The following is a 14,079-nucleotide window of genomic DNA, read 5'->3' as shown; positions in this document are numbered from 1 at the left end:
TGCTGCTTACTACTTCCCAGCTAACACACGAAGACGACTTGGTTTGGGGATACATGGAAGTGGAACAAAACACTGCTTGGCTACCACTATCATCCTCTAAGGTCATATGTATATTTTTGCATGCATTTTTTTGCTAACAGGAGCAGGCAACTACACTGTACAGTGACCCAAACCTTTGCAGTCAAAAATAAGCAGTCATCAAGTCAATATGCTTCACAAACCATACCCACCTAGAATGCACTCCGGTATTTCACGATCCCATGTACCATTCACTGTACACTGAAGCACAACTTCATTGTCATGATCTTTGAAAGTATAGCCATGATTACACGTAATTTGAACTCTGTCTCCATACTCATAATTGTCCTCTTTATAACTCCATGCATGTATGTGCTTTCCATTTCTGACATCTGGATTTGGACAACGAACTCCTGAGAAATACCAAACATTAGCAACAGTCTGAAATCATGGCAAAGACATCTGGATGACAGCAGATTCATTTGACATGAAAGAATGAATGCTTTGTAAGACAGAGGCCATTTCTGGACATTCCAGAATTTACCAGTGTGCAGATGGAGATCCAGGGAAACCATAAGTCATTTTCTGTCCTTTTAAATCTAAGCTGCCTTGTCATTGCTGACATCAGCAAGAAGCGCTGCGCCCATCTTTCCCCTGGCAGCAGGATTGCTCAGAAACTCTGCAGAGCCGTATGCTGAAACCTGCCACAGCAGACAAAATCCACCCCAACACTGTTCCTGACACACTCCTGCGTGTTGGAGTGTTTGCAAGCACCTCTGCAATTGCAATCTTTCCTCAGATGGAGCAAGGGGTCCTTGACATGGCAATGACTATTTTTCCACAGATTAAAGGGACTAGAAAACATAGCGAATAAGTAAAGCAGAGAAAATACTGAGGCCAGGGAATAAACTGAAGTGGCATTCAAGAGTCACAGCCATGACTAGAAACATGTTAACTTGGGTACTCGGAGCAGCCCAGGTGCAACTGCTCAGACTTAAACACGGTCTGCAATGCCTGCCAGGCTATTTAGCCTGTAACTACAGTGCTGAAGTCCCTTAGTTAAAGGGACAAGTTAAACAGATTAATCACACACTTAACTGGGTAATCACAGTATTCCCCACATTCATCCTTGCCTCTTTCCCCCAACTCTGTGATATGCACAACAGCAGACTACGTACAGTTTCTTGGCAATAGTTTTGCCAAATTACAAGAATAATTAAGCCAAAGGATTATGAACTTACTTTCACAAGAATATGAAACTTCAGTCCACGTAAAATCCGGCAGACATTCAATATGCCACATGGTTTCTCCAGGGCTGAACTCATGGCCCACCTGACACTCATACGTAACTAGAGTCTTAATAGGAAATAAATTGCCAGCAAGGTTTTTTTTAACAGCATTATACACATCAGGAGGGTCATCACAGCTACCTAGGAATAAAACAAAAAAATTAAGGGCATTTCCAGTGATAATTCAGTGAGGTTCATAATAGAACGTAACATAGGAGAGAACTTTAAAATATTCACGAGCTCACATTGTTCTTTCTTTGAGATCCACACAAGGAAATTACCTGAATTCGGTAATACTGAGGAATTAATTCAATGCAAACAAATGAAAACGTATAAATAATTTCAGATTGTAGGTAATTTACCCTACTATGTTGTAATGAGATATAATTTATAATATATACTATTCGAGGCTCTGCCCTCATGGGTCACTGAACTTTAAAAATATTAAATATAGAAAGTTTAATTTGGTCTCTTTGAATTCTACTGAGAAACCCTTACCAGCTTGATTGTGACAAGGCTTTAGTCTATACGGCCTGAAGTTATAAATTCTTAAAATTATTTTTCTTCCAGAGTGCTGCCAGAAAACATGAAATGGGAAGTCACTTTTGGTCAACAGACAGATTGCTCAAAAATTCCAATAAGTTAAATTTTGGAGCTGTTACTTTCATAAACTAACACTTTCTTAAATCAGTGGGAATTTCGCTGAAGCAGTTTCTGGGAGAAGTTAGAGTAGAGCTCATTCCACGCACTTACTTCGTTGACAAACTGGCACTGGAGGGTCCCAAATGCTATTTTCTGTGCATGTAGATATATCACTGCCATTCATGGCATAGCGGAAGTCACAGTCAAACATCACGGTGTCTCTGTAGGTGTACTCAGCTCTATATCTGCTCAACAGTTTTCCATTGTCAATATTTGGATGTTTACAGCGAACCACTGTATCAAGGAAACACCATCACTTAGGAAATAATAGTTATAGTTAGGAGAGAGGAGATTAAAATATTAAAGAAATTCCTGTAGCATATGTTCACCAAAAAGGTTGAAAATGTACAGCACAAGGTACCAAACTGACGTGATATTTTTGAACTGCTCCTTACTCTATATCGCAGCATTTTTTATTTTATTTATTTTATATTTTATTATGGCAAAGCATAAAAAGAGTAAAGCAAAGGCAGCAGGTACTACACTCGTTTTCTGAATTCTTTGCAGGCATTATATTTTACACAGGCTGGCAGGCCAGATTCATTGCCTGCTCTTCTGTGAACCTGAATGAAGTAGCACTCAAATTTCCCTTGCTAACTTAGTGACCATGAGCGATTCACTGCCTCAGCGATGGGAGCTCCCCCACGAGAGGCCGTAAATCTTATCACCGCTACCAAACTCAGAGGACCTCTTCTCTAAGAGGTGATTCCAGTACCCTAATGGAGGGATATAGCTCCAAAGAAGAATGCAGCTTTAAGAGACTGGTCACTAGACAATCACAGTTAAGCTGCTATGGCTTGCGTCGCTACCATTTGCCAACGAGTTTACAAGTGTGCACGGACATCCCAAGCACAGGAACAGATTACCTTTGCACTCAGGGGCAGGCTTGCTCCAGACACCGTTTAGGTTGTCTGTGGTTGTACAGTGAATAGAGGCATCTCCGATCAGTGAGAAAGGTGTCTCTCCTCTTTTGACAGGGTTACACTGATAAGTGACAGAAGCTCCGTAACTGAAATCATCTCCAGCAGTTCCACTATACACTCCATTCGCTATATCCGGAGGGGGTGAGCATGGTATTGCTAAAGAAAAGCGGAATGGTTGAGGGACGGGAAGAACAAGAGAGAAAGAGAGAAGGAATTAAATCATTTTGAATCAAAGATCTGATAAGAGAAAGAAGTTGAAACATAAGGTGCCAGAAACGTTGGCCATGTGAAATTAAAGGTAGTTCCTGTGGAGCTCAGGAGAGTCACACACCACTGGTCATACACAGCAGAGATCTGACCCTGCAGTGGTGCAGTTTAGGGATACGTCCATGTTACGTGCAGCTATCCTCCTCCTAGAGAGCAAACTTTTCTACAGGATGATGCAGGAAAAAAAACAGACTATGCAAATGAACATGCAACGAACTACCGAAATTGTCAATAGGATAACATGGCTAATTTTTATCCAGTCTCAGTAATATTTGCACAATAATTCAGTTAAGGAACTCTACTTACGTTCACAGACTGGAACGTCTCCGTCCCACGTAACAACCCCATTTCTAATTACACACTGAATTTGGGAATTTCCAATCAGTCTGTGCCTATGTGAAATAAGAGGAAAAAAATTGTGTGTCAAACTCGGTTTTGACATGTTATCTGTATCACTGCCATCAGTATGCCTTTAGCTTCCTTACATTAGCATAATTAGAGCTTTACTTAATGGCATTTTTTTCAACAATACATTGCATTTTTGAGAAAACTTTATTTTTTAATGAATAAGCATTTGGTTTCTAAGGAAAAATGTCTATTTTATCTAAAATTTTGATCTGTGAGAAATGCCATATTTTGATTCTGAAATATAGCTACAGTGACACATAACATCTATGCTTGGGATGTCTCATGCCTTTATCTCACATACTTCTTGTAAAAAGAGGTAGGATTACCAGTTTCCCTGTCTCACTGGACATCATACCAAGACTATCACTAAAGCTCTGAGTACAGCCCTCCTTCAAAAGATACAGAAACATTGGAAAAGGTCTAGAACGGGCTATGGGAGCAAGCTGAGTTCCGGAAGAACTGCCTCTAAGTACAAGTTTAAGAAAACAGTCTTCAAGCTTTAAAAGGAAAAGCTAAAAGATATTTTGATCATGGTTTGCAAAGTAAAGGCTCTTTAAGGTAGAGGGAGAGAGCTTAGAAAATCCACCAGGGAAGATAGATACGTTTTACCTTGTTTCTGGCTTGCAATTACTAGTGAGCACAAAGATCCATAACGGGCCTATGCAGTGCAGTGTACTCTCTGTCCTTTTAAGTCTTTGAATGCAAATTGGAAGAGTTCCTAGACCACATGCTTTGAGTCAATCATGACATACGGGCTTGAGCCAGAGGCAGTGCGTTAGCCTCTGTCTTACAGAAAATTAAACTAGAAAGTTTCTTAAGGTCCTAAAGATCTGTGCCTCTGAGTGCTCAGTGCTTACCCAGCTTCACAGGTGAAGTTTGCTGTTGAACCAAAACTGAATTGTTCTCCTAGAAGTCTGCCATTGACTGGCTCTCCAGGATAGCTGCATGACCTTGCTGGAGGACAACAGGACCGGAATCAGTTCTTAGTTTATTTTCCTGAAGAACAAGTAAAATAAAACGCAGAAGGAAAACAGAGTATTCCTCCTCTGTTGAGCAAGGGGGTGGACCATAAACCTCCAGATTTCCCTTGCAATCCTAAATTATTCCATGATTCAAAGATTCTGTTAAGAATACAGGTATCAGAAATCTGCCAGGTCATGATGCAGAGTCAGCCTCTGATTGGCATTTTTGTATGTGCCAGTCTAACAGCAGTTTTGCAGTAAACCTGCCAAGTCCAACAGTGTTTCTTCACAACTAGAGGATTCTGTTATTGACAGTTCAAAATGCATTTTGTGAACCAAGAGTTACAAAGTGTCAGAGTAAAAGAAAACACTTTTCAATATAGTCAGAGTCAACAATTAAAGGCAACCAGCATCAAAGCAGATTTCAGCTGTTGCCATCATTTCAGGCACTTAGTGGAGTGTAACTGGTGTTTCATGTCACATCACTGATCTGTCACCATCCCATACAATCACTTTTATACTGCTTAAACAAAATGAGCTGACAGGACTAGTGAATAAAAAATAAGATCAAAAGTAAACCCAAAACATACTCACGTATACAAATTTTGTCTGATCCTTTCCACTCATCATTCATTTCACAAACCAAAGTGCTTTTGACACTGAGATTTCTCTTGTAGCCTGGACGACAGACGTATTCCACCTTTGAATGAGCAGGAAATTGGCTAATGCCGCGATAAGCATCTTTCAGTTCTGCAGATGAGAAACGTGGCGGAAGCTCACAGGCACCTAGCAGCAGAAAAGATCTATCAGAAATACATTCTGAGGAAAAGCACTTAGAGTTTAGGCCTGGTTTACTGTTAAGGTTCAGGAGAGGACACTTCAGCAGTCATAATTCCTGAGCTGCTGAACGCAAGGAAGAGAAGGCTGGTCGGTGCCTCAGGGCATCTCTAAGCCACAGGAGAGGGTGCAGGAGCACAGAGGAGAAACATCACCATGTGCTTTTCTGTTTGCTCTTTCATCCAACTGTTAGTGACAAAGCCCAGATTAACTTTTTTCTAACCCCATTAAGTATAAATTGCAATGATTTATCATCCTTTATCGCCTTTTTCATCTGGAATCAACACTATAAAGGTTGCAGACCAAGGGAAAAAAAGCCAAAGGAAGAGTGATTCTCATCACAGAGATTTACAGTGTTCTAAAAATGCAAACGCAACGAGAAAAAGAGAATGACCACAGTTATATGAACCTCAGGAGAAAGTCTCCCTTCCAAGACTGATAGTTCATCCTGGTGGATTGCTCCATTTTTATGTTCACTTACTCCGGACAGCTACAACAAGACCAGCAGCAAGTAACAGTCTAAGGATGGTGGCATGATACTTCTGCTTCCCAGTCTGCAAAGATGACATCTTTAGTCCAGCTTCCCTGCCTGAAGATCTCACAGAAGTTATCACAGTTTTTTTTCTAAGCAAAATATCTGTAAAAATAGCAGAGGACAGAGCACTGAATTTTTACTGAGGATAAACATAGCTCATACAAACAGGTCTCATTTCTCTGTCTCTTTCCTCTAGTTACGGTTTGGATAGACATTGTAGATGCTATTGCAGCACAAATTGTAATAGAGCAGAGCCCCTCCACTGGGGCAGATGGCAGCAATATACACCACAGAGGCTCTGATCTGCCGAGGTAGGACTGAATTTGGGTAAGCAAGGTTGGCTCAAACACCTCACACAAAAAGAAATGAAAATATAACATAAATAGGACTGCACATTTTAAGTAACTTCCATGAGCTTTACTCAACTAGTCTCATTTCTTTGCATTTTTGAGAATGCAGCTTTTAATTAAAATGTAAAACTAAGATACAAAAAAGAATAAAGAATAAAAGTTCCACTCAAACCATAAGATAATTCCTTTGCAGTTCGCCAGGTTCTACTTCAAACCATTGTATACTTTTTTGTTCATGCCCATATATAGTTCTTTCCAGCTGACCAGTCAAATGAATACCTACAGGGGTATTTATGACCCCTACAGGGTCATAAATTTCTCTATGCCTTCTGGAAAAAAGTCCAGTCTGAAATTTACTCATGGATAAAACATTTTGTTTTAGTAATAAATTTTTTGGAAGCAAATTCAGAGTCAGGCAAAATCCAGCTGGAGTCAATACAATCCCTCAGCAAAGTATTATATATTGGGCAGGGGGGGAGGGTGTACGTGTTTGTGTTTGTGTGTGTGAAAAATGCCTCACTAGAAAGATACAACTATTTAACATCTGCACAATAGCTTTGTGCAAATAATATCAATTGGAGTAAAGCTACAAAGCATATAAGTCATTTCGGAGACTAAATTCCAGTTCAGGATGTGATATAAGTACAATTTGGACTAACCTGGTTCTCTCAGACATCATCAAATAAGTCCTCTCTGGCCTTCAGTTATTCAGTTCAATATTTATGAGCCTAAACCCTTTCAATGTTATGTACCTACCTCGCTTCTGGAAATGAGACAGTCCGTAGAAGCTTTCTACATTGTACAGACTTTGCCCAAAGGTGACTTTAATGAGAAATTAGTAACTAAAAGAAGAAAGAAAGAAAAGTTAAGCATGTCTTCCTACTAAAGTTATTCCTCTCTTTTTTTCCCATCTGCCCTAAACCTAGCACTTCTTGCTGCTATTTCATTTTTTCTGGCTTTCCCTCAGTTCTTGTTACAGCTCTTGGTTTAACTTGATTTAGCTTTACTAATATGCAAGCCTACTAGCGTTGCAAGAATGCTCCAAACCAGTTCCCAAGAACAATGTTGCCTGAAGCTGTACAGCTCTAGTTATCTTACCTGAAGGTCTCTCAGCAGGAGATAGACAGAGGTCACGTACGTTTGGTTCCTGCAAGACAAAGCGATGACTTTCTTAGTCTAAATACCCCTGAAACCAGGCACAACAGTGCTAAAGAAGGAGTTACGATATGCCCACACCCTCAGAAATGCTCAGAGAAGGCTAAAAACAGACAAGTTTGAGTTCTGCAGAGACCAGAGTTGTGCCAGTATACCTATAAATTATTAACTCCTCCTCTGAACAAGGAAGTAGTTTACTCAACCTACAAAATGAAACATTAGAGAGCTGAATTCAACCCACGCAGATGTTGAAATTGTTTATTTTCTGTTCTGAGCTGCCAGTTCTTTCCTGAAATGATATGCATGTAAAGTTATCCAGAGCTTAGCTGAATGGGTTGCTGCCTGTTCCAATACCAAGCAACGGTAAGGCGGCCAGTGTCGTTCTGACATAAGATATACACCGTACTGGAGTGCACTACTTGGACCTGCTTGAGATGATTGTTTCACCCTGGAGCAGATCTGTTACGAGCACACGTCTTCTGACTTTGAAAGCCTTATGATGAGCGTTCGAAATACGGTTTCTTCAACCAACTCTCTCTAATCTCATTAAAATAACACCAGCTGGAAGAGTCAGAGGAGAGCTCAGAAGAGCATGAGGTCTTGGGAAATATCACCGACAACTGAACGCCCACGTCCTTGAAGGCACACCCAGCCACGCTTTCTCCCTATTGAGCTGTACCTGAAAGCTGTACCTAAATCTAGTTGTCTCTGTTAAATTTTCCAGTGATGAGAGTTTTGGCAGAGGTCATAACCATTTGTCCTTATGTACTTTGGCTGCATGGTTTCATTTAGAGCAGGCTTGAATTATCATCAAAAATTTGACAATGGCCTTTTTACCCCCTAGATCTTATTTTTCATAGATATTGCTTTGTTCTGCCAAATCTGAGGGGTTCTTGCCAAAAAAAAATTTACTGCATCCCTGTGTTTGGGGAGGGATATATTATCTTTCTAAAGTTCAGCTGAGCCCAAGCCAAAAAGTAGTGAGAGAGATTTGGTTCTCGCTTTGCAAAACACCATCTAACATGCTGCTTTATTTCACGCCGCAAGTTTGGGCTTGCTCACAACAGGCCCCTGGTTACTTCAGAGGAGGCAGTGACCTCCATCAAATATTTACAAGAATCCAGTTACTCTCAAACACAAGTCTTCTTCTTGATTTATTTTTCCCAGATGACTCAGAACGATCTGTCTGATTTGGGGGGGGGGGGGGGGGGGGGGCTGAAAAAAAATTAAAAGTAACTTCCTTATGGGCATCTTGCCTCCCAGGAGATTAGTTAGTAACTGTCTAGTTGCTGTACTTACTGCTGTGAGTATCAGCCTGGAGCAAACCAGGTTTGGGAAACAGCTATACAAAAGCCATCTCCCGCTTTGACAGCTACAAAACACCCATAAGACTTCCTCAACCCATAGCTTGCAATTGGGTAAACAAGATAGAAGGGGTTTTCATTGACCACATCCACAAGGTTTCTCCAGCTTCTCTTCAGGCTGTGGCTGGTGAGTCCCTTGCTTGTCTAGCAAAGGAAAGCAGTGAAGTATTCATAAGGTCTGCAAAATTACCACTTTCTCACAGTTAGTTCCGTCACCAATCTCCTTGAGTTTTCACAGCTCCTTCCAGTCAAACACATGGGTGCACACAGATCTTCCTACCCTAATCTGCTCGGAACAATGTAGTTCAGAGACAACTGTAAAAGCTGGTTTCCAGCTGCATATGCTGGAAATCATAGCTAGAGATTCATAAGACTGGTTGCTTTTCTTGAAATGTATTTGAGAAGAAGAGGGTTTTTTGTTTGTTTGTTTGTTTGTTTTTTCCGGGGAAAAGGGTGTTCCTACCTTAACAGCTCCAAAGGAAACTCAAATTTGATTTCCAATAGCTCCACTTATAACACCCTTAAAATTGATTATTTAGGGAAGGGGAACAGCAGCAGTAGCTCAGGGGTATAGCACCAGTCTTTTCCAAACCATCTCTGTAACTCCTAAAAGCCAGACAAGTCTGTTCTCCGCTACGACCCTCTTCCTCCAAATACTTTCCATAGACTCCATAGATTCAAAAACAATTACCTTGCAAAGGCAGCAGACAATACAGACAGTTATAGCAAAGGCTGATGGAAAATAACATGAGAAACAAGATTTTTTTTAAACTTCTTTATTGCAAATAAAAGCGCATGTGATATTTGTGCATAAGTACACAACATACAGCAAGATAAGTCTGCATATACTGTATTATTTAACCTAAAACAAACAAAACATCAGTAGTAGGCCATAAGGTAGCAAAATTCCAAGCAGACACGGAACATCCATCTCACTAAATACAGAGATGCAGTTTACAGCGTTCACTACCTGACAGAGACAAAAGAATAGCCGGACAGAAACAGCAGAGGTGGCATCTGTAGCACTCTTCTTGGGACAGGAACCTCTCAGCCCCCTTCACATCCAGGCATGTGCCGGAAGTACTGAAGGCAACACCTCTCTCTCAAGGTTGTTCCTACAGTGTTCAGCCCTGTGGCCTGGGAACGGCTGTGTTGAGCTCTTAATTAACCGTCACAACACAGAAGAGAGAAGGATGTGAGGACAAACAGAACTGCCAGGGATGACTGGAAGGGGAAGAGTTACAGAGAAATAGCAGTTGTAATGTCACAGCAAGAATACTCAGCCTCAAGCTACTCAGACTGGTTTTACTTTAAGCCTTTTTCCTCACATTTCAATTCTCCCCATCCTTGACAGCAAAGATGGAAAGGATTTCACTGGAGTGATCATAAACTTTTGTGTTAAAATAAGTTCTAAAGAGGACATGCCAACAAGCCCCCTGAACTGCAACTCTATGATCGCAGAGTTAGCAGTGCACATCTTAATGGATGGTCCTGCCAGACAGGCAGAATTTATTCAATGTGACAGCATGCACTGCCACATCCGACACTAAAAAAGGATGGAGGCAAGTCAGGGGAAACCTCCTCTTGGTGCCAACAAAGTAGACAGGTCCACTTATCACACAGCTAAATACAATACTTCATAAACTACTAGAGTGTTTTGAACACAACCTGTATCTGCTTAGCAAAGGAAGACAACTCTGGTGTAACTGAAAGCACAAGCCTCTTTTCTAATCTTTAAATTCAGGTAAATTGTGCAATCTTTATTTATTCTGAAGTATTTCCATGAATAATGCCATGAAAGTCAGGTGATTTCAAGGAAATACCTGGCACAAAACACTTGCTAGCTGGTTTCAGGCTGGGGAGATCTGTGCACGCTCTGGCATTGCTCAGTCCCAACCATCAATGACTCTGGAGAACTTGCGAGCTGTAATGTCAGGCGTATTTATTATTCACCTGCATCACCATGACGAGTATATGATCACCACAAATTTGTCAGTACTCTACTTGACAGACACACATTTACAGCTTTTGAAAGTTAAAATAAAGGAGAACAGAACTGTATTCAGGCTTTAACTAAAGCACAGAGGCATGTATTCAGACTTCTGTCGATACAGCTGACAGGCTCTGTCCCACAACCCAGGAGACTACTATCGATAAGGCTACTGCCAAAACAAGTAGCTACTGGATAAGAATACAGGACCCAAAGCTAGTGATCCAAAATTCCTATTGCAGAATGGATTTTTAGCAACGATTAAAGAGTTAAGACTGCCAACATATTAGCAGCAACATTCATTTCATGAAATGGCATGTAAAAATATATATTTGTTTTGTTACAACCATTAACTACTCAATGACACATATAATTAACTTCTTAGCATTGTGTAAAGTTATCACAGCATATTGCTCGTACACATCTTACAGTACGTTTCTATTCATCTTTCCTGTATAGCGGAAGGATTTATTGCTAGAAGCAGCCAGTCTGTTCAGGTACAAGTTCATGCATTTAGAGGTTTACTCTGGAAAGTGACTATTACTATGCAATAGACTATAAATCTCTTCCTTCACAATATTTTCTCTTTCCCTCTTTCCTTACTTATTTCTAAGCATTATAAAATTTAAAAACAAAGAATAGATTTTCCTATTGCAACAAACCTTCACTTCAGTGGGAAGATCCTGCAGAACAAAACTAATACAAAACAAACTTTCTCACCCATTGCGAATTTCATCCCTCTACAGAGTAATTGCCTAAGGTCAACATACCATTTAAGTTCCTCATAGATCCTAGGATGTTGAGATTAGTGACTGGGCCATTGCTGTGGCCCTCTCTTGCCACAGCGTTACTGAGTTAAAACATTGGGAGTGATTAAAAGGGCTGGATTTGAGCTCTCAAAATTCCACGGTAAACCTCAGGCTTCCAGGCTGCTGAGCTCCTTGGCGGTAAAGGCAAAAAAAGGGCTCTCCTTTATTTAAACTTCCTGGTCTACATTTTTCAAGTATGCATACCTACTTTAGATATGGCCAACACTTATTTACACATTTAAGACAACAATTTTGATCCCAGAAATTCTGGGGCTTCTGTTGAAGTCACTGGAAACAACAGGTATAACAGCTAACAAAAACCAGCTTCCCATTTAGGTACCTAAACACTCATTTCTTCACTTAATGTTAGGATTCCAAGTGTGACAATTTTGCATTTATTACAAGGAGAATAGTAGGAGTGAGACAAAACGAAGTTTACCTAAACACAAGTCAAGATGCATGAGAGAAAGCCATAAAAGTTGAGGTGTTATTTATGCCATTCATATGGAGCATTTAAGTAACAGCCATTACACTAGCTTTGCTGCAATGAGTTTCGCTATCTACGTGCTAGATACTAGAACAGCTTAAATTGTATTAAAGATAGCATTTAAATCACTAACTTTCACAGTTTATTTGTATCCAAGTTAAAAAAAAGAAAAAAGTGTTGTGGGCGTAAAACCTGGAACATTAAGAAGTGCCATAAAAAGCATGTGCTTCTTACAAATCCTAAATGCATGGCCCTGCTATTCCTAGACACTGAACAGAAAATTATATTCTGATTTTCCAGCATATTGGTTCATTGTAAGAGTAAAGAAATTGAGATCCCCATTGTAAAAGATATTTTCTCTCTCAACTCATTCATGTACCACATTCCTCAATACCTTCTGAAACAAAAGAAAACTTGAGAAATAGAAAACAGTTTTCATAATGAGTGCTACTTGACTTTTGTCTGCAACCCAGGTCAAGCCCTATGGATGCAGTTACTCACGAAAGAGCACGCAGGCACATACATCCACACTTAATTTTGAGAAGTTTTGGCTAAGGTAGGTAGAATAGGACAGTAAATGGACAATCTAGGAACTCATATGACACAGTAAGGAATGAAATGAGGCGAGTTTCTGTTGTAAGAGATAGAAAAGCTTCCGCAAAACGTAGGAAAATGAGTGATAGGATGAAGCTTAAAATAGGGTGCAAAGCTAAAGCAAGATTTGAACTGCACTGGTAACTAAGCTATACATATAGGATAACATACACTTTTATTCCCTTTTGCTCCTCAGTGTGATAAGTTTCACAAGATTACCTGATCTTACAAGTGCCTTTTATTATGCTAGATTCAAAAACCCTTCTCCAATATAAGAACATGTTCAGATCTGGGTATTCAAATCAAAAGTCATCAAAGCAAAGTCAAATGATATCTGAAGCTCTTTCAATGGTTAAATAACACTGAGTAACTGTGCTTGAACTTGAAAGACAGTAAAAATTAAATAAAAACTTGGATATTATGCACGGTGAGCACGAATCTTCCAAACAGAAGCTACTTCAGCAAGAATGAATCTGACCATTTTGAACTAACACACTGCAAATACTTCTTCCAACTAAGCAGGAAGAGAGGCATCAGAAATTATTTTAAAACTCCAGAACAAGTCTGCAGGACCAAGCAGTGCACGCTTTCTTGAGAAAGCGTAGGTCTACATCAGACCATGCGCTGGCCCGCTGCCCAACACACATGCGCACACACACGTTAAAAGCAACTTGAAAAATCTTCATAATAAATTTTCTTCAACTCCATTGATAAACATTTCAGCGTTCAAAAAGAAAGAGGGAGGGAAAAAAGGAATTACAGATAAGCTTTAAAATATATTTCAAATAACATTACTGGCCAAAGTGCCAAACGGCTCACTGTGCGTCCAGAGGTCTGGGGACGGCAGCTCCAGGCAACGTGCTGGTTCCAGTAGTCACAAGGCACGCAAGTCCCTGGAGGAGATTTTTTTGCCCATGAGGATATCTGTGGAAATCTCAGCCATGTTCAAGATGAAACCAGAAACCTCTACATCATTAAACCAGCCATCCTCTACAAATAAAAATAAATTGTACAGATTATAACAAGGTAAAAAAAAAAAAAAAATCAAGAAATGATAAACCACTGAAATCCACACTGACAGCACAGCTCAGCTTAGTACCAGCTAAAGACAGACAGAAAAATAGTTACTTCCTAGCAGTCAGCTAGGGGAGAGCCCAAACAACTTTACATAGTTGTTATATTAACAATTTGCCTATGATAACCTGAGAAATTATTTATTTATTTCTGTCTGAACAAATAATTTCTTGCTGAAATCTTGCATTCTTATTTGTAGGCAGTCCCATAGAGTTTTCTTTTCCTTTCTCTCTTGACAGACACTGGTATCTTTGAGCATCCCCCTCACCTCTGTCACCCTTTAAGGTTTTTACACACTGTTTCTTTCCAGGATGA

At 40.0% G+C, this 14,079-nt stretch overlaps 1 protein-coding gene across 1 annotated transcript in view; it reads right to left on the bottom strand.

Moving 5' to 3' along the window:
* LOC104142389 (complement receptor type 1) overlaps nucleotides 1-7,599 on the bottom strand; it is a 53,990-nt gene extending 46,391 nt beyond the window's left edge. The window contains exons 1-10 of the mRNA XM_068917860.1: nucleotides 7,390-7,599; nucleotides 7,048-7,133; nucleotides 5,888-6,043; nucleotides 5,164-5,355; nucleotides 4,465-4,561; nucleotides 3,506-3,591; nucleotides 2,876-3,088; nucleotides 2,061-2,243; nucleotides 1,260-1,448; nucleotides 231-431 (exon numbers count right to left, since the gene is read on the bottom strand). Of these exons, the coding sequence (XP_068773961.1) occupies nucleotides 231-431; nucleotides 1,260-1,448; nucleotides 2,061-2,243; nucleotides 2,876-3,088; nucleotides 3,506-3,591; nucleotides 4,465-4,561; nucleotides 5,164-5,355; nucleotides 5,888-5,975 (1,249 nt within the window). The 5' untranslated portion in view covers nucleotides 5,976-6,043; nucleotides 7,048-7,133; nucleotides 7,390-7,599. The remainder of the gene's footprint in view (nucleotides 1-230; nucleotides 432-1,259; nucleotides 1,449-2,060; nucleotides 2,244-2,875; nucleotides 3,089-3,505; nucleotides 3,592-4,464; nucleotides 4,562-5,163; nucleotides 5,356-5,887; nucleotides 6,044-7,047; nucleotides 7,134-7,389) is intronic.
* Between the last annotated feature and the right edge of the window lie 6,480 nt (nucleotides 7,600-14,079).

This window comes from Struthio camelus, chromosome 24, assembly GCF_040807025.1.
Source record: "Struthio camelus isolate bStrCam1 chromosome 24, bStrCam1.hap1, whole genome shotgun sequence".
NCBI lineage: Eukaryota > Metazoa > Chordata > Aves > Struthioniformes > Struthionidae > Struthio > Struthio camelus.
The sequence above is the reverse complement of the archived record's forward strand: the minus strand, read 5'-3'. Positions and strand labels throughout refer to the sequence as shown.